The following is a 23,519-nucleotide window of genomic DNA, read 5'->3' on the forward strand; positions in this document are numbered from 1 at the left end:
AATAGCCGCTCCCCAGCTCTCTTTGCAAGCGCCCCCTAGCAGCTTACGGTCGAGCGCTGTCTGCCGGCGGATGTGGTCGAAGAACTTAGTGTTGTTGGCAAACATCCCCCCGCAGGTCGGGCAGGCCACAACCTTCTCCTGCGTGTGGCTTCGAAGGTGCTCCCGCAGCTTGCAGCGCCCCTTGAAGCTGCAGTCACAGTCTGGAGGCAAACAACAGAATCGCCACTGAGAGGCCAGCCCCAGCCAACGACCCGACTTGAACGGCAGCCCTCAGAGGATGGGTGAGGACAGGAAGGGATTCAGAGAGCAGCCAGTTCCAACCCTCCCCTGCCATAGGTAGGGACACCTCCCACTAGAACAGGTCACTTAAGGCCTTATCCAACCTGGCCTTGAACATCTCCAGGGAGGTTGTGGAGCACAGAAGCCCCCAATGCAAGCAGCCTGTGCCAGAGCTCTGGGACCCTTCCAGTCAAGAAGTTCCCCCTTGTGTTGAGGTGGAACCTCCTGTGCTGCAACTTACACCCACTGTTCCTTGTCCTATCCCAGGGAGCAAGTGAGCAGAGCCTGTCCCCCACCTCCTGACCAGCAGCTGGATCCCAGGAAGGAAATGCTGCAGGAGCAGTGCGCCCTGTTCCAACTGTGCACATGGACTTCTTTTTAGGTTCAAGAGGCTCACTGAAACCCTGCCAAGGAGTAGAGAGTTCTCCTCTACACTGTTTGCCATCCAGCCCTGTGCAAAACTCTCTAGACAGGCCTTGCATGCACACACTAACCTTTCCAGCCACACAGGACCACATGGTTCTCCTTCCCTGATGCCTTGTACTCGGAGCAGAAGCTGTGATCCTCCACGTGCCGGTAGAACCACTCAGGGTTATCGAATGATCTCTGTTGGGGGGAGCAAGGGCAGACAGAAGAGGGTGCAGAGATCAGCATGAGCTGGCCTCAGCTAGAGCACAAGAGTTGCTTTCATAGATTGGTTTAGGTTAGAAGGCATCTTGAAGATCACCCAGTTCCAACCCCCCTGCCATGGGTGGGGACACCTCCCAGCAGCCCCAGGTTGCTCAAGGCCTCGTTCCAAACTGGTCCTGAACACCTTCAGGGAGGTTGTGGAGCACAGAAGCACAGAATGTGATCAAAGATCACATTCTGTGCTTCTGTGCTCCACAACCTCCCTGAGCAACCTGTGCCAGTGTCTCCTCACCCTCCCTCTCTGTGCTCCACCACCTCCCTGGGCAAACCTGTGCCAGTGTCTCCTCACCCTCCCTCTCTGTGCTCCACCACCTCCCTGGCCAACCTGTGCCAGTGTCTCCTCACCCTCCCTCTCTGTGCTTCACAACCTCCCTGGCCAACCTGTGCCAGTGTCTCTTCACTCCCACTGCAAACAAGTTCTTCCTAACATCAGTTTCAATCTCCCCTCTGCCACTTTAAACCCATTCTTACTCATCCTGTCATCACCAGACCTTGTCAATAGTCCCTCCCCAGCCCTCCTGTAGCCCCCTTCAGATACTGCAAGGCCATTCCAAGGTCTGCTCCAAGCCTTCTCTTCTCCAGGCTGCAGAGCTCCAGCTCTAGTAGATAGCAGAGCTGCTGCAGCCCTCTTAGCATCTTGGTGGCCTCCTCTGGACTCCCTCCAGATCCTGGAAGGCCACTCCTTTCCTTGGCTGCTACAGCATAGAATCATAGAATCAACCAGGTTGGGAGAGACCTCCAAGATCATCCAGTCCAAGTGGCACAGAGGCAAGCAGGTCTGGGTCTCCCCTGCTGCCTCACCTCACAGTACTCCCACAGGCAGAGGAAGTTCTCCTGGATCTCGGGGACGATGTTGCGGCTCTGCAGGTCCAGCTGGCAGTGGCTCAGGTCCGACTGGCTCTGCAGCGCCCTCAGCCCCCACTGCTTCAGCTTGGTGTGGTAGCAGTGGAAGTAGACGTGCCGAACGAGGTCAGCTGAGCTCTCCGGGGAGCAGAAGCCACACTCCTGCCACAGGCACGTGTATGCCTCTGCAACACAGACAGGAGACACACAGGGTCACAGTGCCACACACACAGGGTCACACACACAGGGTCACACACACAGGGTCACACACACAGGGTCACACACACACACAGGGTCACAGTGCCACACACACAGTGCCACACACACAGGGTCACACACACACACACAGAGGGTCACACACAGTATCACCCAGGTTGGAAGAGACCTCACAGATCATCAAGTCCAACCCTTTAGCACAGAGCTCAAGGCCAGACCATGGCACCAAGTGCCACGTCCAGTCCTGCCTTGAACAGCTCCAGGGACGGCGACTCCACCACCTCCCCGGGCAGCCCATTCCAGTGCCCAATGACTCTCTCAGGGAAGAACTTTCTCCTCACCTCCAGCCTAAATTTCCCCTGGCACAGCCTGGGGCTGTGTCCTCTTGTTCTGGTGCTGGCCACCTGAGAGAAGAGAGCAACCTCCTCCTGGCCACAACCTCCCCTCAGGTAGTTGCAGACAGCAATGAGGTCTGCCCTGAGCCTCCTCTTCTCCAGGCTAACCAATCCCAGCTCCCTCAGCCTCTCCTCGTAGGGCTGTGCTCAAGGCCTCTCCCCAGCCTCGTTGCCCTTCTCTGGACACGCTCAAGCATCTCAATGTCCCTCCTAAACTGGGGAGCCCAGAACTGAACACAGCCCTGAGCGCTCTGAGGGAAGCTCTCCCGGTGACGCTGGTTCCCGGACAAACGTCAGGCTCTGCTCTCGCCAGCAGGCAGCGCTGCGCTCCTGAGGGAGCTTCGCTCACGATGCAACACCCCCGAGAACAGGGAGGGCTGAAGAGCCGCAGCGACGGAGGCTGCTGACGCCTTACCGAGAGGGTCCAGCTCGTCCCGGTACTCCCCGGGCAGGTGCTGCTGCAGGTGCTGGGCCACATGTTGGCAAAACTCTTCCATGTCCGAGGCCACGTAGGTGCAGCCGCCCCACTCGCACTGCAGCACCAAGGCGCCCTTGCCGCCGGGCTTGGAGGGAGGCATGGCCGGGCCACGGGCCCCGTCGTGCGGGGAGGAGACGCCGAGGCCTCCCTTCGCCGGCACGGTGCCTCGCTGCCCGACACCGAGCGAGTCCAGGTGCCGTGCAGCGCCCCCGCAGCGGCGGTGGGAACCGGACCCGGCGGCACCGAAGCGGCAGCGGCAGAGGAGCAAACCACCCCCGGGGCGCTGGGCACCGCCGCACTCCGCCCGCTGCTGCCCCGCCGGGGGGACGCCGTGACCCAGCGGACCTGCTGCGCCCGCCCACGAGCAGCGCCCGCCCAATAGCAGCCGCCCGTGCCGAGCCGCTGACCAATCGCTGCGCAGGAGCCAGCCGCAGGCGTGCAGCGGCCGAACGGACCCGCCGGGAAACGGCTGCGGCTGCCAAAGGTTCCCGAGCTGCGCGGGGCCGACCCGCCGCCGGACGCCCTCCGGCAGCAGCAGCGGAGCCGGGGCCTGGCCGCGGGGCCGGGAAGCTCCGATCCCGGGAGCCGGCGCCGCTTCTGCCGAGCGGAGGCTTGCACGGGAGCTGCCTTTGGCTGCTGGAGCGCGAAGATCGGCACAGGCATTGCTGCTGCCACGCAGGCAGGCGTCTGGCGCCTCCGGGATGGGTCCTGGCCGAAGGAGAAAGGTCCTGGCAGTGCGCAGGGTGCGCTCAGACCCCGCGCAGCTGAGCAGCTCGGACAGCTGACGAACACAGGCACCGCCAGGGCGGCAGCTCGGCCATGCAGCGTGTTCGCTGCACTCAGGAACGAGAGGACAGCTTGAAAGGACAGCCTGGACCGAACTGACACACACTGACTGTTCCCTCTGCTGTTAGGGCTCTTGTAACACAGAACCAGGGCACAGCTCTCAGGACGCTTGCTCTGGCACAGGGAAATGTGCTGAAACAAAATGGGATTGTGCAAGATAGCCTCCAAAGCCTGCCCTGCCCATGGAGCCACAATCAGGCAGGTTGGCAGAGAGCTCCAAGCTCCTGCAGCCCAACCTAGCACCCAGCCCCAACCAACCAACCAGACCATGGCACTAAGTGCCCCAGCCAGGCTTGGCTGCAACACCTCCAGGCACAGCCACTCCATCACCTCCCTGGGCAGCCCATTCCAATGCCAATCACTCTCTCTGACAACAACTTCCTAACAACATCCAGCCTCGACCTGCCCTGGCACAGCTCCAGGCTGTGTCCCCTTCTTCTGTTGCTGGCTGCCTGGCAGCAGAGCCCAACCCCACCTGGCTACAGCCTCCCTGCAGGCAGCTGCAGGCAGCAATGAGCTCTGCCCTGAGCCTCCTCTGCTGCAGGCTGCACCCCCCCAGCTCCCTCAGCCTCTCCTCACAGGGCTCTGCTCCAGGCCCCTCCCCAGCCTTGCTGCCCTTCTCTCAACACCTTCCAGCACCTCAGCAGCTCTCACTCAATCACTGCTGCAGCTCCTGCCCCTTACACTGTCTCTAATGTGGATGGAAAGAGTCATTAAACAGAGAGAAGACCAAGGGCTGCTGCTTTGTCAAACGAAATAGCTGCCTGTTAAGAGCTGGCTCCCATCTCACAGAAGGCTGCTGACCTTCTGCTTCCTCTCTGGGACTTTCCTCCAGACCCTGCCAGTTCCAATCAGTGCCCAGTGCAGACCACACCAGGGCTGGCTGCACGGTGCAAAGCCTTAGGCTGGCACAGCTCTGAGCCTTCAGCTCCTACACCCTAACCAAAGCACACAAACATCCAGCACAGGAGACAAAACCACCTGGGAAGCCTGCCAGGAGGCAGGTGGCAAACAGCCTGGTGCTGACAAAGCACAGGCAGCCCTCTTCTGTTGCAGCTTCACATCTGCCCATGCATCCACAGCCTGCCTGCTGCTCCTGCCCCTTCTGTCACCTCACTGACCAGAGCTGAAGCACCTCTGAGGCTCAGGGATGGCCAAGGCCAAAACAAGAGCTGGGTTTGTTTTGTTAACAGGGCTTACAAATGTGCTTGAGTCTCCCTTGAAGCTTGACTGTGTGGTAGCAAAGATCATTGAATGGTTTAGGTTGGAAAGGACCTCAAAGATCAGCCAGTTCCAACTCCCTCACCATAGGCAGGGACAAATTCCACCAGCCCCAGGTTGCTCAAGGGCTCATCCAGCCTGGACTTGAACATCTCCAGGGAGGTTGTGGAGCACAGAAGCACAAAATGTGATCTTTGATCACATTCTGTGCTTCTGTGCTCCACAACCTCCCTGGGCAACCTGTGCCAGTGTCTCCTCACCCTCCCTCTCTGTGCTCCACAACCTCCCTGGCCAACCTGTGCCAGTGTCTCCTCACCCTCCCTCTCTGTGCTCCACAACCTCCCTGGGCAACCTGTGCCAGTGTCTCCTCACCCTCCCTCTCTGTGCTCCACAACCTCCCTGGGCAACCTCTGCCAGTGTCTCCTCATCCTCACTACAAAGAGCTCCTTTCCCATGAGCCTCAACAGCCTCAGCAGATGCAGCCTTTGCCAGCTGCTGCTCTTTGTGTTTTACTTTGCCTCTAAAGCAAAAGAGAGCTTTAAAACCTAACCCCAGGCAGGCAGCTCACAGCAAGGAAGGGGGTGAGGGTGGGGAACAGCCTGGGATGATAGAGGAGGATGGATCTTACCTAACAGACCCACGAGCTGGCAGCAGACTCCACAAGAAGAGGAAGATTTAATTAGCAGGGAGGCACTGGCGCCAGCCTTGTCCTGCCCATCTAAGATGAGCATAGCAAAGCCCTCTCTGCCTGCACCCAAACTCCTCCAGAGCTCGTTTGGCTCACCACAGCCTGCCCTCACCACGCTGGCAGGGTGTGCTGGCTGTGCTGCAGGGGAAAAGGCTTGCAGCAGGTTGGATGAGGAGCGACTGAGGGAGCTGGGGATGGATAGTATGGAACAGAGGAGGCTGAGGGCAGACCTCATTGCTGTCTACAGCTACCTGAAGGGACATCGTGGAGAGGCTGCTGCTGGGCTCTGCTCACAGGCAGCTGGAGACAGAACAAAGGGGAATGGCCTCAAGCTGAGGCTGGGCAGGTTTAGATTGGACATTAGGAGAAGGTTTTTCCTGGAGAGAGTGGTCAGGGACTGGAATGAGCTGCCCAGGGAGGAGGTGGTGCCACCCAGGCTGGATGTGTTTAAGGCTGGTTTGGATGTGGTGCTTGGGGCTATGGTTTGAGGTGAATCTTGTAGGGTTCTAGGTTAGACTTGGTGATCCTGGAGGTCTTTTCCAACCTGGATGTTTCTGTGATTCTAAATGCAGATGTGTCAGAACTAAGCTGCAGTGCTTAAAGAAGCCAGGTGGGGTTGGGCTCTGCTGCCAGGCAGCCAGGGACAGAACAAGGGGACACAGCCTCAAGCTGTGCCAGGGCAGGTCTAGGCTGGATGTTAGGAGGAAGTTGTTGTCAGAGAGAGTGATTGGCATTGGAATGGGCTGCCCAGGGAGGTGGTGGAGTGGCTGTGGCTGGAGGTGTTGAAGCCAAGCCTGGCTGGGGCACTTAGTGCCATGGTCTGGTTGGTTGGGCAGGGCTGGGTGCTAGGTTGGGCTGGCTGAGCTTGGAGCTCTCTGCCAACCTGCTTGATTCTGTGATTCTAAGAAGAGTTTAAAGGCTCAACTCTGCTTTTTGGTTCAGGTATTGCAGAAACAGACTTCACACAATCACAGCACCATGCAGGTTGGCAGAGCCCCTCAGGAGCACCAAGGCCAACCTAGAACCCTACTCTACAACATTCCCCTTAAACCATAGCCCCAAGCACCACATCCAAACCAACCTGAAACACAGCCAGGCTGGGTGACTGCAGCACCTCCCTGGGCAGCTCATTCCAGTCCCTGACCACTCTCTCTGTGAAAAACTTTTCCCTAATGTCCAGTCTAAACCTCCCCAGCCTCAGCTTGAGGCCATTCCCCCTTGTTCTGTCTCCAGTTCCCTGTGAGCAGAGCCCAGCAGCAGCCTCTGCACAATGTCCCTTCAGGTAGCTGTAGACAGCAATGAGGTCTGCCCTCAGCCTCCTCTGTTTCACATTAGCCATCCCCAGCTCCCTCAGCTGCTCCTCATCAGATTTACCCTCGAGACCTGCTATATCTTGCTGCCATTTGGAGGCTGGCACTAAGGAATGGTTAAAGCAAGCCTGGCCAGAGCTCCCTTGACTCTGGGTCCAGCAGCAGGTTAAGAAATGTCCTTTCCTGGCTGCTGTTTCCCCTCCTGACACCTCAGGCTTTCAGCAAAGGGACTGCTTGTTTAAGAGAGAGCCAAACCCTGACCTCCCCTCCAGCAGCACCTGAGTTTGCTAAAGGCTGTCCCTGCCAGTCCCATGGGCCTGCTGCCCTTGGCTGAGGGCTGCCCTCCTCCTCCTCAGAGGTGCTAGTGGATGCCATGCAGAGCCTCCTCCTGGGTTCACAGCATCCAAGCACCGTTTCAGCTGTGTAATGCACAACCCAGCCTGTGGTGTCCCACGCAGGCAGTGCTGCTCCCCAGCTAGTGCCTGCTGTGTGCATCCTCAGCTGCATGCAGGTATCTCACCTTAGTCCTGAGAAGATGCCCATGGCCCAGGCCCTGTTTTCCAGGCAGGTTCCTCACCTGTGTGGAACTAGTTCAGCACTGCAGGACTTCCCAACCTTTCACTTGAAGCCAAGACTTTTCCCACTGGTGAACCTCAGCTCAGTTGTCATCCACGAAATGCCAGTTCAGGCAGGGCAGGAACTCTTTGGGAATGAGCTACACTGACCATGCAAATTGGAGAGAGAGAGACATAGCAAGAGATTTGCATCTAAACAAATCCCAAACAAGGGATCATGGAAATGCCAGGAGAGTGTAGGATACACATTTCTGTCAGGCTCAGCTGGAACTTTACCAGTGGAGTATGAGCACTGCCTTCACTCTGCCCTTGGAAGCTGATGACAGACAACCCTTCTCCAAAGTCCTGCAGGACCTGAGAGCTGGGACTTGTCAGCAGTGACCACCATGGAAACAGGTGAGTTCCAGCACCTTGGCTTTCCCCAGGCATTGAGAGGCATCTCAGTCCTGCAGGACCTGAGAGCTGGAGCTTGTCAGCAGTGACCACCATGGAAACAGGCGAGTTCCAGCACCTTGGCTTTCTCCAAGCACTGTGCAGCTAGCAGGGAAGGAGCTTTACTGTGTCCAGTTCTGAGCTCCTCCATTCAAGAGAGATGTTGAGGTGCTGGAAAGTGTCCAGATAAGGGCAGCAAGGCTGGTGAAAGGCCTGGAACACAAACCCTATGAGGAGAGGCTGAGGGAGCTGGGGGTGTGCAGCCTGCAGAAGAGGAGGCTCAGGGCAGAGCTCATTGCTGTCTGCAGCTGCCTGCAGGGAGGCTGTAGCCAGGTGGGGTTGGGCTCTGCTGCCAGGCACCCAGCAACAGAAGAAGGGGACACAGCCTCAAGTTGTGCCAGGGCAGGTTGAGGCTGGATGTGAGGAGGAAGTTGTTGTCAGAGAGAGTGATTGGCATTGGAATGGGCTGCCCAGGGAGGTGGTGGAGTGGCTGTGGCTGGAGGTGTTGCAGCCAAGCCTGGCTGGGGCACTTAGTGCCATGATCTGGTTGGTTGGGCAGGGCTGGGTGCTAGGTTGGGCTGGCTGAGCTTGGAGCTCTCTTCCAACCTGCCTGATTCCATGGTAGTTTTGCCATGCTTGGGCTTGTAGCCTTTCAAAAGGACTAAAAATCAGAAAGGAGAATTCTGAGGCAGAGGAAGTTCCATGGAAACATGAGGAGGACTTTTTTTCCCTGTGAGGGTGCCAGAGCCTGGCACAGGTTGCCCAGGGGGGCTGTGGAGTCTTCCTCTCTGGAAATACTCAAACCCTGCCTGGATGTGTTCCTGTGTGATCTGCTCTGGCAGATCCTGCTCTGGCAGAGGGCTTGGACTGGATGAGCTTTGGAGGTCCCTTCTAGCCCCTGACATTCTGTGACTCTATGAAGCCTCCTTCTGACATCTTTGATGCCTCAAGGACCTATTAGCATCTGTTAGCATCTTCTGCCTTCTCTGGGCTGAATTTCCAGCCCTTCAGAATGCAACATTTCTCCAGAAGGCATCAAAGTGATGTCAAAAAGGGGGGGAAATGATTCAATTAGCTTAAAAGTGATAGACCCTTAACATTCTCTTCCCCAGTGCTGCCAAGCAGCACTTAGCTGGAGCTGCAATAGCTCAGCCTTGCATTCTCCACTGGAAGCAACAAGTTTAGCTATCTGAGGCTGGGCTGCTAAGCTAAAAGCAGGCTTAGAGGACACAACCATGAGATTTCTTACTTAGAAGAACCTGAATTCCTCTAAAGGGACTCTCATGCAAAGCTGTGAAGCTTCCCATGCTGTTTCTGCCTGTTGTGCCTGCTCTGCCCCAGCTTTGGAGCCCCAGCTCCATGTGCATGCTGAGTACCTGCACGTCCAGCTCCACTCAGTGAAGAAAGAGCCCTGGAAAGGGTCTGAGAGGAGGGAGAACTTTCTCTTGGGGCCGTGAAACTGGGCCACCATCAACAGACAGATTGCTCTCAGCTGCAAGAGTTGGTTTCCACTTCTGGCTGAGTCCTGCCTTGGCCACAGATGCTCACTGCTTGCAGTGCACACCTGGCATTCACTTCTACTTGGCCTGCTCTGATCTTAAGCCTTTTTTGAGGCTCTGCCTCTTGCAGTCTGCTTGCCTTGTGCCCAGTCTTGGTTGAAGTCTCTCTGGTTAGTGCTCAAAACACCAAAGCCAAGTCACAGTGGCCCAAAATTGCCACTTCCACAGCCCAGCAGAGAACATTTGGGCTGATCCCAAGCCAGCACCGAGATCCTGCCTTGTCTAAACTCTTCCCTTCCTAAGCTCTCCACGTGTGTGTGCCCCTGGGGGCACAATATGACATGGCTGAAAGTGATCAATGGAAGCCAAGTGCCACATCCTGGAAAGCAGAAGGGGCAGAATGCTCAATCACAGCTTGCAGAGATCAAACACATCAGCTGTGGGGCGGCTGTTTGTGCTCCCTCAGGAGGACACAGCTGTGTGTTTTCCAAGGGATTAGCTTCAAAGTGAAGCCTTTCTCTGGAAGATTCCAATGAAAGGCCACATGGGCAGGTTTCTGTGGCTCCACAGGTGTGAGCCCTCTGCTCAGGCACAGCTTGCCAGGCAGGATGAAAGAGCCATCCTGGACATTGTACCTCCTACCTCTCTGCCCTCACTCGTGCCAAAGCTCCTGCACACAAGGCAGACCTCACAAAGCTTTTATCCAGGCAGGGCAAAAGGGCAGATGCCATTCACCAAAAGTCACACAAAGCCAACAGACAGCTTGTCTGTGCTGCAGGCAGAGGAAGAAAACAGGGCCAGGCTTGTCATCAGCACCTTGGCTGGGGCACTGACTCTGTGCCTCCCTCTCCAGGAGCACTCTCTCTGTGTCTTTGCTGCAGAAAGAAAGCAGACTGAGCAGTCAGCTCCTTTTCTTCTGCTGAGATCTGCACAGTGATTCACATCACTGTTCACAAGAGCCACTTCAACTGTCTGGGGCATTCCCACCTGTGCTGCACTGAGATCAAAGCTCACAGAGTGATGTGCTGAGAGCCAGAAGGGCAAGAAGGGGCTAAATCACAGCATCTTCTACTGAGAGCACCAGGGATGCTGTGGGTAAATCCAACTTTGCTGTCACCAAAGGAAATGTTGGAGCCTTGAGAGCTCTGTGTGGAAAAAAAACAAAGCCAAAATCTATCAGCCAGCCAGAGCTGCCTTTTTACAAGGGCTTGCAGGGACAGGATGAAGTGGAATGGATTGAAGCTTGAGGAGGGCAGATTGAAACTGGAGATGAGGAAGAAATTCTTGAGAGGGAGGGTGAGGAGACACTGGCACAGGCTGGCTAGGGAGGTTGTGGAGCACAGAGAGTGAGGAGACACTGGCACAGGTTGAGGGTGGTGAGACACTGGCACAGGTTTGCCCAGGGAGGTTGTGAAGCACAAAGAGGGAGGGTGAGGAGACACTGGCACAGGTTGCCCAGGGAGGTTGTGGAGCACAGAGAGGGAGGGTGAGGAGACACTGGCACAGGTTGCCCAGGGAGGTTGTGGAGCACAGAGAGGGAGGGTGAGGAGACACTGGCACAGGCTGGCCAGGGAGGTTGTGGAGCACAGAGAGTGAGGAGACACTGGCACAGGTTTGCTCAGGGAGGTTGTGGAGCACAGAAGCACAGAATGTGATCAAAGAGATGTTCAATGGAGATGTTCAAGGCCAGGCTGGATGAGGCCTTGAGCAACCTGAGGCTGGTGGGAAGTGTCCCTGCCTATGGCAGGGGGGTTGGAACTGGATCATCTTCGAGGTCCCTTCCAACCCAAACCATTCTATCAATCTGGCACAGAGAGAACTGCAGGGCAACCACATGGCACTGGATGCTACAACAAAGGGCAGGGCACCTCTGCCTTTGCCCTCTACTGCCAAGCTCCCAAAGGATGATTTTGCATTACTAATCAGCAGCCTTTGCCTGCTTCCTACCTCAGCATACAGAGGGGATGCACTTGCTGCTTCTGTAAGGACCTCTCCTAGCTGCTGGCTGCTTTCACTAAACATTTCTGATGCTTGTTTCATTCCCTCAGTGCCTACAGACTTTGGCAAGAGAGTCTACCAGGGAGTGAGAGTGAAGCACACAGTCAAGGACCTGCTTGCTGAGAAACGATCCAGGCAGAGCAGCGGCTCCCGCTTCAGCGTAAGTCCTCTCCTCCTCCTCCTCCCCATCTCTTGGGTCTCTAAACCAGAGCAGCCATGGCAAGGAAACCTGAGCAGGGCAGGCTGAGACTGGAGGATGAGATTCTTCCTCAGTGAGGGTGAGGAGACACTGGCACAGGTTGGCCAGGGAGGTTGTGGAGCACAGAGAGGGAGGGTGAGGAGACACTGGCACAGGTTTGCCCAGGGAGGTTGTGGAGCACAGAAGCACAGAATGTGATCTTTGATCTTTGATCCCATTCTGTGCTTCTGTGCTCCACAACCTCCCTGGAGATGTTCAAAGCCAGGTTGGATGAGGCCTTGAGCAACCTGTTCTAGTGGGAAGTATCCCTGCCTATGGAACTGGATGCCCATTAAGGTCCCTTCCAACCCAACCCATTCTATGACACTAAGAAAAGAAGTGCCTGAGAGGTTCCTGCCCATGGCAGGAGGGTTGGAGTAGATCTCTGAGGTCCCTTCTAACCTAAACCATTCTATGATGGGCAGAGGGCTGGAGCTTCTGTGCTCCACAACCTCCCTGGAGGTGTTTAAGGCCAGGTTGGATGAGACCTTGAGCAACCTGGACTGGTGGGAGGTGTCCAGCTTGGAACTGGCTGAGCTTTAAGGTCCCTTCCAACCCAACCCATTCCATGAATCTCTGCTTTGCCTGTTTCCTTTCTGGAAGCAGCAGCAGCAGCTCCAACGGCTGAACTCAAAAGCCCTCAGGCCCTGTAAAACCTTTTTTGCTGCTTGCTTTTATTGCCCCCTTTTTTTTTTTGGCTTTGTATTCCAAAGCTTTGCACTTGTCTATCTCATGCAAAATCAGCAGTGTTGCTAATTCCCATCTGAGAGATGAAAAACAAAAGGACTGTGCAGGGCAAACATCCTTATTTGCTGGGGATGATGAAAAGCACAGCTGGAAGGGCAGCTCTGTTTGCCAGCCACAGTATGACCCAGAATCAAGGCAAACAGGAGATAACTCAACTAACCCTTTGGATATTTATGGTGCAGTTCATTTGCTCTGCATCTTTTGTTTCAGTCTGATCTTTCCCCCCCCCAAACATTATACACATCTCAGTAGCTGAAGGGAGCTACAAGAAAGCTGGGGAGGGACTTTTTAAGTGCTCAAGAAGTGATAGGAGTGGGTGGAATGGAGCAAAGTTGCTGTGGCTTTTTATCTCCTCTCCAGAAAACATTCAAAACTCAAGAGCTGATACAGACCTTAGTTAATTAGAAGGGTTAGGGGAGAGGTTGGACTTGATGATCTTGGAGGTCTTTTCCAACCTGGTTAATTGTCTGAGTCTGTGTCTAAAGCTGGAAATGGAAAGATGCAGACTGGAGGTTAGGAAGAAGCTCTTCAGCATGAGGCTGGTGAGAGGCTGGAATGGATTTGCTCAGGGAGGTGGTGGAAGCCTCATCCCTGGAGGTGTTTAAGGCCAGGCTGGCTGAGGCTGTGTGCAGCCTGATCTAGTGTGAGGTGTCCCTGGGCATGGCAGAGGAGTTGGAACTGGCTGCTCCTTGTGGTCCCTTCCAGCCCTGATTCTATGATGTACCTTCCTTAGGTGCCCCTGGCAGGATCCTAAAATGAAGTGGGGTGAGGATGAGCTTTTTGTCTTTGAACCCATGGATCATAAAGTGATTTAAGGCCCAAATTATTGTGGCCTTCCAGTATCTTGAGGGGGCTACAAGCAAGCTGGGGAGGGACACCCTGGAGGTGTTCAAGAGGAGACTGGATGGGACACTTAGTGTCATGGTTTAGTTGACTGGATAGGGCTGGGTGCTAGGTTGGAATGGATGAGCTTGGAGCTCTCTTCCAACCTGGTTGACTCTATGATTCTATGACTTTTTAGGATGTCAGGTAGGGCTGGGGGGAATGGAACAGAGTAGAAATGGGGAGATTCAGACTGAAGGTTAGGAAGTTCTTCAGCATGAGAGTTATGCGACCCTGGAACAGGTTGCCCAGGGAGGTGGTGGAAGCCTCATCCCTGGAGGTGTTTAAGGCCAGGCTGGATGAGGCTGTGGCCAGCCTGATCTAGTGTGAGGTGTCCCTGCCCATGGCAGGGGGGTTGGGACTGTCTGATCCTTGTGGTCCCTTCCAGGCCTGACAGGTTCTGATAAGCAACCAGTGTGTGCTGGGATGAAAAGCAGACAGTTTGATCTTCCCACCCACTGCAGGGCAGAGAGACTTGGTCCTGGGCTGCAGAAAGGCTCTGACTTTTTAACCCTTTAGTTGATCCAGAGGCATGGATCAGCAGTTAATGTCTGCACAATCCCTTTTTAACTCAGGTGGGGAGCCCAGCAGGTAAACAGCTGAAGCACCAAGGCCAGGGGCAGAACACAGAATGGTTTAGGTTGGAAGGGACCTCAAAGATCATCTGGTTTCAACTCCCAATCCTTCAGCAGGCTTGTACTGTGAGGGGCCCTGCCCAGCCCAAGCTTTGCTTTTATCACTAATTGTCCTTACTTCAGCTGCTGTACTACAGATTGAACCCAGGGAGGAGAGACACTGGAGCCAAAGTGTGGTCAGAGGGCACCATAGGGCCCCACTGCAGGACCAGCTCATTGTTTCACCCTGGATCCTTGCATTCAGCCCCCAAGACAGCCTTGTAGCTGAGCCCTCCTGGGTATACCAAGGCAATAAAGCAACACAGCTCTCTGGAGTACCTCCCACCCAGTACCTCTGCCCAGTGGTGTGCAAGGCAGGCTGAGACTAAGCTTTTCAACAGCTGCCTAATGCTGTGGGCTCAAGTGATGCAAACCAGACACACTGATATGCTGCAGAAGGTTCAGCTACCCAAGTCCTGCAGCACTGAAAGGAAGTAATGCAGGGAGGAAATGAATTCATTAGTTTAAGGCCATCATCCCCTGATGTGGAGCCAGGAGCCAAGGGAAATCAGAGAGTAGTTTTGGTTGGAAAAGGCCTCCAAGATCATCCAGTCCAACAGCAACCCAACCCCACCATGGCCACTAAGCCATGGCCACACATTTCTTGCACACCTCCAGGCATGGGGACTCCACCACCTCCCTGTGCAGCCTGTGCCACTCTTGCAGCAAAGAAATCTTTCCTAGTCTGCAACCTAAACCTCCCCTGGCACAATTTGAGGTCATTTCCTCTCCTATCACCTGATGCAGGTCTCTGCAAGCATGCAGGTGCCTGCTATGGCAAAGGCTGATGCAGAGGCTCTTGCAGTTGAATTCAGGCAGGTGAAGCCCTTTCAGCCAGTGTCAGCTCTGTAGTTAGAGTTTCAACAAGAGAGATATTTAGACTCAGAGAATGATAGAATCAAGCAGGCTGGAAGAGAGCTCCAAGCTCAGCCAGCCCAACCTAGCACCCAGCCCTGCCCAAGCAACCAGACCATGGCACTAAGTGCCTCAGCCAGGCTTGGCTTCAACACCTCCAGCCACAGCCACTCCACCACCTCCTTGGGCAGCCCATTCCAATGCCAATCACTCTCTCGAGTGGTTGTCCATCATAGCTGTGTGCAAGGGGCCCTGCTGCCTGGGGCAGGTAGTTTCAATGTCTGTTGAATAACCAGAATTGAAGATGAACTTCAGGTGCACTGAGAATTTGAAATGCTCCATCCTAGAGGCTGGAAGCTGTGCCCAGAGACATTCCTGTCCTTCCAGCAAAGCATCCCAGCTCTCGGCGCTGCAGCATCTCTGCTACCTGCAGATCCCAACTCAGTCCTCCCCTCAAATACAGTATTAAGGCTGCCAGATGACAGCATTAGACTGCAGCCCAGTAGGGGCTTTAGACTGGGGGCTAAATGCTAGTGCAGAGGACTGCACCATTACTTCCAGAGAGGCTTCTCCTCAGTGAATGCAGACCCAAGCTGGCTGCAGGCCATGGGCAGGCAGAGGAGATGGTAGGGAAGAGCCCTGAAGCAGCAGGGGGTATTACTAACATGCCATGGGTGCTGAGGAGGAGGCTCTGTGAGGCCAGATTTGCATGGGGGGAGGCTTTAGATCTGCAGGGCAGTGTGCTCTGATCCTCACTGAGCTCTGAGGCTGAAAATGGCCCAGATGGAGACAGGTGCAAACCCCTGCAATGGGAATGCTCTCATCTGCCCACAGGCCAAAGGGCTCTTTCCTGACACCTATCACTGCTGCAGACACTGTGACTGGTGTGTGCCCAGCTGGAGACAGGTGCAAACCCCTGCCTGACCCTGCAGTGTGAATGCTCTCATCTGCCCACAGGCCAAAGGGCTCTTTCCTGACCCCTCCTATCACTGCTGCAGCCTCTGTGACCGCTGTGGGCTCGGAGCTCATTTTCATGCTGGATCAGGGAGCAGCTGCAAAACCTCCCTCAGCAGTAAAAGGAAGTCCCAGCATTGGCAAATTTAATTCAAATCTAAACCTCTAAATTTGGTTGCTTACTGTGGCAGGAACCTCCTGTTTGCACTATGCAAACTGAAAATAGCATGGCCAGGGCTGGTGGAAATGCAGCCATGGGCACTGCAGTTCTGCTCTGTGGGGTTTGGAGCTCTGGAAGCAGAATTTAATGATGCTCCTCTGCTCCAGAGGAGAAGATGAATCCTATATTCTATAGCCTATGTCCTAGAATCATTCTATGAGTGACCTGTTCTAGTGGGAGGTGTCACTGCCTATGCCTGGGGGTTGGAACTGGATGATCCTTGAGGTCCCTTCCAACCTAAACCATTCTATGAATCTATCTTTTAACTCCAGCCAGCCAAAGCAAGCTGCAGAGTCTTGAGGGGAAAGATTCCATTCCAGGCCAGGAAAAGTCATAGCATTTTTTGTTCCTTAAATGAGTAGATAAGAACATTTTTGTGAGAAGCTTTTTTGTTGAGTGTGGAAATTGAAACTCTTCTGCCAGGCAGCCAGCAGCACAGCCTCAAGCTGTGCCAGGGCAGGTTCAGGCTGGATGTGAGGAGGGAGTTGTTGGCAGAGAGAGTGATTGGCATTGGAATGGGCTGCCCAGGGAGGTGGTGGAGTGGCTGTGGCTGGAGGTGTTGCAGCCAAGCCTGGCTGGGGCACTTAGTGCCATGGTCTGGTTGGTTGGGCAGGGCTGGGTGCTAGGTTGGACTGGCTGAGCTTGGAGCTCTCTGCCAACCTGCTTGATTCTATGATTCTATTCTATGCCTTTGCCACACTGCTTTGTAAGAGATGAGGCACCTTGAGCCCCAGGGGCACTCAGAGGCTGTTCTCTCTCACCTAGAGACCAAATGAAGTTCATTACTATCAGTATTGCTCTAGCACCTAACCAGGAGCTACACACATCTGCCTTGTACATGCAGCCAGCTTGTTCTGCTAGCACAGGCCTGCTACAGTGTCTTTGTGCAGGTAGACACAGCACAGGAGGACTAGGCTAGAACATGGGCAGTGCAGAATCTGCCTCCTTGGAGCAGCTGAGGGCTTAGATGCCAGCTTATTGAGCCCTGTTCTGTGCCAACACCAGAATGGTCGCTCAGCATCATGCCTGTACTAATGGACCCTGCAGCCTCTGAGTAAGAAACCAGGTCTCTTGATCTTCCTACTGCTAGCAGCTCTACACAAGACCTCCTTAGGCTACATCTGCCACTACCTGAGAGGCATCAGTCATGAGAACTTGTAATTAAGGTCTTCATGCTCATAGCATCAAGGCTCAAATAGTGCATCTGAATTATACCAACACAGATGCATGGGTTGGGTTTGAAGGGACCTTAAAAGCTCATCCAGTTCCAACCCTCCCCTGCCATGGGCAGGAACACCTTCCACCAGCCCCAGGTTGCTCAAGGCCTCATCCAGCCTGGCTTTGAACACCTCCAGGGAGGTTGTGGAGCACAGAAGCACAGAATGTGATCTTTGATCACATTCTGTGCTTCTGTGCTCCACAACCTCCCTGGGCAAACCTGTGCCAGTGTCTCCTCACCCTCCCTCTCTGTGCTCCACAACCTCCCTGGCCAACCTGTGCCAGTGTCTCCCCACCCTCCCTCTCTGTGCTCCTCAGCCTCCCTGGCCAACCTGTGCCAGTGTCTCCTCACCCTCCCTCTCTGTGCTCCACAACCTCCCTGGCCAACCTATGCCAGTGTCTCCTCACCCTCCCTCTCTGTGCTCCACAACCTCCCTGAGCAAACCTCTGTCAGTATCTCCTCACCCTCACTGTCAAGAATGTTTTCCTCATCTCCAGCCTCAGTCTGCCCTGCTCAAGCTTCAATCCATTCTCTCTCATCCCATCACTGCAAGCCCTTATCACCAATCTAAGCCTGCCCTCCTCAAGCCCCAATCCACTTTCCCAAGCCCTATGCTCAGAGAGCTCCCTTGCTTTGAAAAGACATTTTAAACACATCTCTATCTTTTGCAGGGCAATACCAGCACACCACAGTCACCATTTGCCCAAATGCCAGGTGAGGTTTTCCTCCATTGATAAATACCTTCCATGCAGCTTGGAAAGTTATCACTGCTCCTGTTTCTTCTTCTCTAAGGGACATGAAGTGAGGAGAAGGCAAAAACAAAAAAAACAGGGGGGGAGAAAAAAAAAGCCCAGGAGGAAAGTAGTTGAAAGAGTCCAAACAGGAACAGTGTAATAAAAGAAAGACTCCTATCATCTTACATGACATTGCCAAAGAGAGGTAATTAAAGCAGTTCCCACCTCTTCTGATAGAGACTGAATCCTCTCCTTGCCCTCTCCATCTTGCAGTTTCCCATGGAGCTGAAGAGAGAAAGTACAAAGCCAGGAGTTGTTCTGTACCTTGAGCTCCTGGGCAGGGAATGGGGAATAAGTCCAGAGCTGAGGCAGATGACTTTGTAGCTGTAGCCTCCTCCTCCAGGGTGGTAGCAGAACAAAGCAGCAGCAGAGGCCATCAAAGCTAACCTCAGTCCCACTGGCTTCAGACTCAGAGCTTCCCAGAGCACATTGGGTTTGCTGCAGATGGAGGCAGATCAGGGCAGTGGAGGTGCTAAAAAGCACTTGGCCTGACACACCTGTTTCAAGCCAGGATTGATTCCTGCCCTGGGTGATGCCAGAGAGGAAAAAGGCTCTGTGGCTCCCCAGGTGCTGCTGCTTTGGTTTCCCTTTAGCCAACCCTCTTCTCTGCCCACCACAGGCTCACCTCCCACAGCTGGTTACTACAGCATCAGGAGACCCTTCCCAGCTGAGTTGGATTTCTCCAACACGAAGCAGTTTGTCAGCGATGTCTGCTCGTCCCCTCTAGGGTCCAAGACCTTCTCGTGTGACTCCTCAGCCACTCAGGGCTACTCAGCACTTCTGGACCCTTATCTCACCGACCACTATGCAGCTCCCCTCTCAGCTGGTACCAGCTCCTTCTTCAGCCCTTCTTCTGTGCCCCCTCTCCTGCCATCCTTCCCCAATGACACAGCGCACTTCCTACTCGTGAGTGAGCCTAAACCCTTCTGTCACCCTCTGCACCATGACCCAACCCAAAGCTGGGGAGCAGCCAGGGGGAACTCGTGTGGGAAAGATGTAGCTGCTGCAGGACACAGCCACAGAGGAGCACACAGCAGATGGGGCAAGGCTGAGGAGGAACACTTCTCCTCTTTGCTGCCACCCTCCCTTGGATCGTCTCCTCTTCCCACTGGAGACCCAGATTAACAACTGGAGATCCAGATTAACAACTGGAGACCCAGACTAACAACTGGAGACCCAGACTAACAACCTGGAGACCCAGACTAACAACCTTCCCTGCTCCCCCAAACAGCCACTCCATTAAGCTCCTTATAGCTCTAGAAGGATCCTTTGTCAGCTCCAGGCTGTTGCCTAGCCCCATCCCTGCCACTTCCCAGGAGCCAGCTCCATTCACATCCCCAGGGCAGAGCTCCTGGGGCCTGTAGGGCCACGACTGGTCAGTCTCACCAGGAGCCTCCTCCAGGCCTTGACCACTATGGACAGCATGGATGTGCCTTGCAACAGCTGTAACAACAAATACTGCTCCAGAGCAACAGGAATCCTGGAGTGTGTCCAGCTGGGCTCTGGGGGTACCTTGGCTCAATGAAGCCAGAGCTTGGTTTGAGGGAGCCAAGCTAGATGCACCTTTACCTCCAGCACAAGCTTTGATTCTTAAGGGTCTTTCTTGCCATTTCTTCCCTCTTCCATGCAGAGAGAACCCTGGGAGCAGACCTCAGCAGACAGCCTCAGCCAGTCAGACAGTGCCTGCCCAGATCCCCTGCAAGCATTGCCTGCCAGTGCCAGCTGCCTTTCCTCGCACGACTCTGGAGGTGTTGCCCCATACCGAAGCTCAGGTTGGAGCCAAACCATTCCTGGAGCCCAGCCTTACCCTCTGCACCCTCTTGAAGATGCCCACTACTCTCCCAGCTATGCTGCCACCTCCCCCTACTCCTTCCCACCGTTCATGACTGTAGCAAATGAGCTTACCTCCAGGCTGAGCCACCTCTCACCAGAGCAGTCCTTGGAGACACCACCCCTTCATGATAGCTCTGCCTGGGCCAAAGAGGATGGAAGTCCCATCTGGGGGACTTATGAAGGGAGGAGAACTTATTGATGAGAGAGAATAGCTGGAGGAAAGGGTGGGGAAAAAATGGTCATAATTGAAGCAAATGAATTACTTGTGTGCTTTTCCCTGAAGCTGCTCCATCAAGCAGGGGATGCTAACAACCTGTGATGCTTTGTGCTCTGTTTAGAAATACAATCACTTGGATGTAGCACATTTAGCTTCCAGTGGTGCCTTCTAGTGCTTTAGGGCAGTCATTGCTCACAGTCCCACTGTGCTACCAAGTTAAACATCCAGCCTGGAGAGCACTGTAGGCCTGCCCTACAAACAAGGACCTCAGGCCCTTCTTTTCATAGTTTCATAGAATGGGTTGGGTTGGAAGGGACTTTAAAGCTCAGCCAGTTCCAACCCCCCCCCTGCCATGGTGTCCCTGCCCGTGGCAGGGGGGTTGGAACTGGCTGATCCTTGTGGTCCCTTCCAACCCTGACTGATTCCGTGATTCTATGAACACCTCCCACTAGCTCAGGTTGCTCAAGGCTTCATCCAACCTGACCTTCAACACCCCCGCGGAGGGAGCATCCACAACCTCCCTGGGTAACCTGTGCCAGTGTCTCCCCACCCTCACTGCCACCAATTTCTTCCATGACGCCAATGCTGCTCTTGCCCCGCGGAAAACACAGAGCTGCTCTCCCTCTTACCCACACCAGATCAACACAGGCGATGTGCCCCAAAGCCCTGCGTCAGCGGGCAGGAGGCAGCCCCTTGCCAAGAGGCACCCGCCCGGGGATGAAGCGGGAACCAGGCTGCGGTGCCGGTGCCAGCCTGCAGCCCGCGGCCACTAGAGGGCGCTCTGCACACACCAACGCACCCGGAGCGCCCTGCGGCCGGGAGGGGGCAGCCAGCGCCAGCCGCTGCGCTCAGCCCTCCTCTGCCCAGCTCCTTCCCCAGCCTGGCACCCACAGAAGCGGCAACAGAACCCTGGCTGGGGAAGAGCTTTCCAGGGCCTGAGAGTGGGTACTGATAAGATGCTTTAAGCCCACTCCCCCTTTCCTTTTCGCCTCAATACCTGGGGCTCAGAGGGCGTTTGGAGCCTTCTCAGCATCCATCAGGGGACCACAAGCAGCACTGAGGTCACAGGACCAGATCCAGGGCGTTGCTTCGTGGGCACCTCTCTGCATGGGAGGATGGGGACACAGCCCTACACCTGCAGACAGGCCCCGAGAGGCAGCACTGCAGACCTGCCAAGCAGCTCAGGGCAGTCCTCTACACGAAGCCCTTCCTTCTGCAGACACAACACCTAGCACCAGCCCTGGCACCCCTCATCCCGCAGCCCAGGAGCATCCCTGCACCTCAGCACACATGCAGCAGCTGTACAAAGACCTTGCCCAGCCCACATCTGGCAGGCAACACCTCCCCGGCTCTTCAGGCACCTGCAAACCAGCTGGGACGTGGTCTGGCATCAGCATATGGAAGAGGTGCTCAGGAAGGCTCCACAGCCTGCCCTGGTAGCCTCTCACCCTGACCCTCCACAGCACAGCTGAGTAGCAGCTGCAAGAACCAGAGCACCAGAAGCCCTGGTGCAACATGCTGGGCAGAGCCCATTTATGCCTGCAGGAGCTTGGCACAGCTGCCACTTCTACCTCGTGAATTCTCTGCAGCAGCTGGCATCAGGGACAGGCCCCACAGCAGCCCTGGAGCCATCCCAGGGTCACTGCCACAGGTTAGGCCCTGGAGGGGTAAAGAAAGCTCAGCCCAGGGAAAGAGCCAGCAGGCAGAGTTCCTCTGCACATGCAGGGTCAGATGAGCCTGGCTGCCTCCTCCTGTGGTCCATGGGCACTAAAGGTAGGTGCAGAGCAAGCCTGGGTGGCACTCACTCACTCAGCCTGTTCCCCTAAGTGCCACAGAAAGGCACTGAGCCCCAGAGCATCTCAGGCTGTGTGCAGGTCTCCTTGCCCCACACTCAGCCCTGATGCTCCCAAACCTGAGGCCTCCATGAGCCCTCAGCCTTCTTCCTCACCAGAAACACCACCTCCACCAGGCTGGATTGCTGTCTGTAGCTACTGCCTGGCAGTGGCAAAGCAGACACCACCAGTCCCAGCTGCACCTTCCTCAAGAGCCTTGTCTGGGCAGGGACATGAGGACTGCTCTGCCTGCAGTCCAGCCAGGCTCTGGGGGAGAAGCAGGGGCAGACATTGCTGAGCTGCCTTGGAAGCTTTTGAGCCTCTCCAGCATTCTGCTCTTGCCCAAGGCAGAGTTTCTGTGAGCCTGCACAGGAGCTGTGGGAACACCCTGGGCACGGGTGGCTCTTGTTTCCTTAAGGCACACAGCTCAGGCAGGAGTGGAGCTGAGCAGCCTTGCAGGCTCTGCTCTGTGGGCTCTGGTTACAGAGGTAAACATTACCCCGGGAGTGGCAGCTCCCCAGCACAGCACCCATGGCCTGCCTGGGCTCTACTCACCCATGCTTCAGCAGCACAGGGGCTTTAAATCCCAAACCCTTTAGCACAGACATGCTCTGTGGTCCTCCCCTGTGACCTCACCCCTCCTGCACCACCCCTGCACAGCCCTCTCCTTTTTACTCTATCACAGGTGTGAGGAGAGGGCTTCTCTCTGGGGGAGGGGGCAGTGGGAAGCATCCCTCAGAGCTGCCCCGAGCAAGGCTTGGCCTACCAAGAGCTGCAAGGACACATTTCAGCTCAAGAAATGACATTGCCACTGTGACCACCTCCCACAGGACCCAAATGTGTTCGTTCAGCTGAAAGGAGAAAGAAAAAACCAACTCATCCAGCTGCAACAATAGCCAGGCTGAGCTGCTGGTAGATTATTAACAACCTGGCCTGCTCTCTGCCTCAGCTGCTCCTGAGGCATGGCAGAGACTGTAGAGACCAGGGGAAAGTGCAAATGTAACCTAAAAACCACAGCTACGTCACCTCCAGTGAGGAAGGGTTAGCCCAAAAGCTCTGTCAGCCTACCACACACTGAAGCCCCACAGGCAGCACTGGGGGCAGGCCAGCACTGAAAGCACCTAAGGAGAGAGGGACCAAGCTGTGAAGCAAGAGCAAACAGCCTCAAACAGGGGAAAAAATGCAAATAAAGCCCAAAATAAACCCAAAATCTGGGCAGAGGAAAGGGAGTGCTGTGGAAGAAGTGGGGGTTCAGGCAGCTTCAGCTCCCTGGGTGCCCAGGGCAGCCTTTTCCTTATACCACACCCATGCACTGCCACTCAGGCCCCAAACCCCTTAGCATTTAGCCTTAAAATGTGCGTGGGGAAAGGCACAAAAATCAGCTGAGCCTTTCTCAGAGCCTTCTCTGCAGCTAGCAAATGAAATCTGAGAGGGCTGGAACCCAGCCTGTGCATCCGAGGGGGGAAACCCTGAGCTGCTTCGAAGGCATCTGCCTCACTCAGGGGGCAAGATGGGCAAAACCTTGCAAACGCCCCCAAAAGCGAGGGGTAAGGGGAGCAGCTCCAGCACCTCCTATTGCCCCAG

The 23,519-nt window shown here is 55.2% G+C and overlaps 2 protein-coding genes across 3 annotated transcripts in view; one reads left to right on the plus strand and one right to left on the minus strand.

Moving 5' to 3' along the window:
• HINFP (histone H4 transcription factor) overlaps positions 1-23,519 on the minus strand; it is a 29,210-nt gene that overhangs the window by 5,316 nt on the left and 375 nt on the right. The window contains exons 1-4 of one of the 2 annotated variants that reach the window (XM_064172968.1): positions 2,839-3,175; positions 1,771-1,997; positions 774-885; positions 48-200 (exon numbers count right to left, since the gene is read on the minus strand). In XM_064172968.1, the coding sequence (XP_064029038.1) occupies positions 48-200; positions 774-885; positions 1,771-1,997; positions 2,839-3,001 (655 nt within the window). In that variant the 5' untranslated portion in view covers positions 3,002-3,175. Of the gene's footprint in view, positions 1-47; positions 201-773; positions 886-1,770; positions 1,998-2,838; positions 3,176-23,519 lie in introns of those variants that run through there. The other variant, XM_064172969.1, reaches the window with a different exon arrangement.
• POU2AF2 (POU class 2 homeobox associating factor 2) lies at positions 7,928-20,361 on the plus strand. Its single transcript, XM_064173374.1, has 4 exons — positions 7,928-7,937; positions 11,521-11,630; positions 18,621-18,959; positions 19,684-20,361. Exons 1-4 carry the CDS (start codon positions 7,928-7,930, stop codon positions 20,083-20,085), a joined length of 861 nt encoding a protein of 286 aa, XP_064029444.1. The 3' UTR covers positions 20,086-20,361.

This window comes from Pogoniulus pusillus, chromosome 38 (assembly GCF_015220805.1).
Source record: "Pogoniulus pusillus isolate bPogPus1 chromosome 38, bPogPus1.pri, whole genome shotgun sequence".
NCBI classification, from domain to species: Eukaryota; Metazoa; Chordata; class Aves; order Piciformes; family Lybiidae; genus Pogoniulus; species Pogoniulus pusillus.

Bases quoted from the DNA above. Each gene is read 5' to 3' on its own strand.
- POU2AF2 (XM_064173374.1), top strand. The intron at 11,631-18,620 runs GTAAGTCCTCTC...GTGGCTCCCCAG, and splicing joins GCAGCGGCTCCCGCTTCAGC to GTGCTGCTGCTTTGGTTTCC. The intron at 18,960-19,683 runs GTGAGTGAGCCT...TCTTCCATGCAG, and splicing joins ACACAGCGCACTTCCTACTC to AGAGAACCCTGGGAGCAGAC.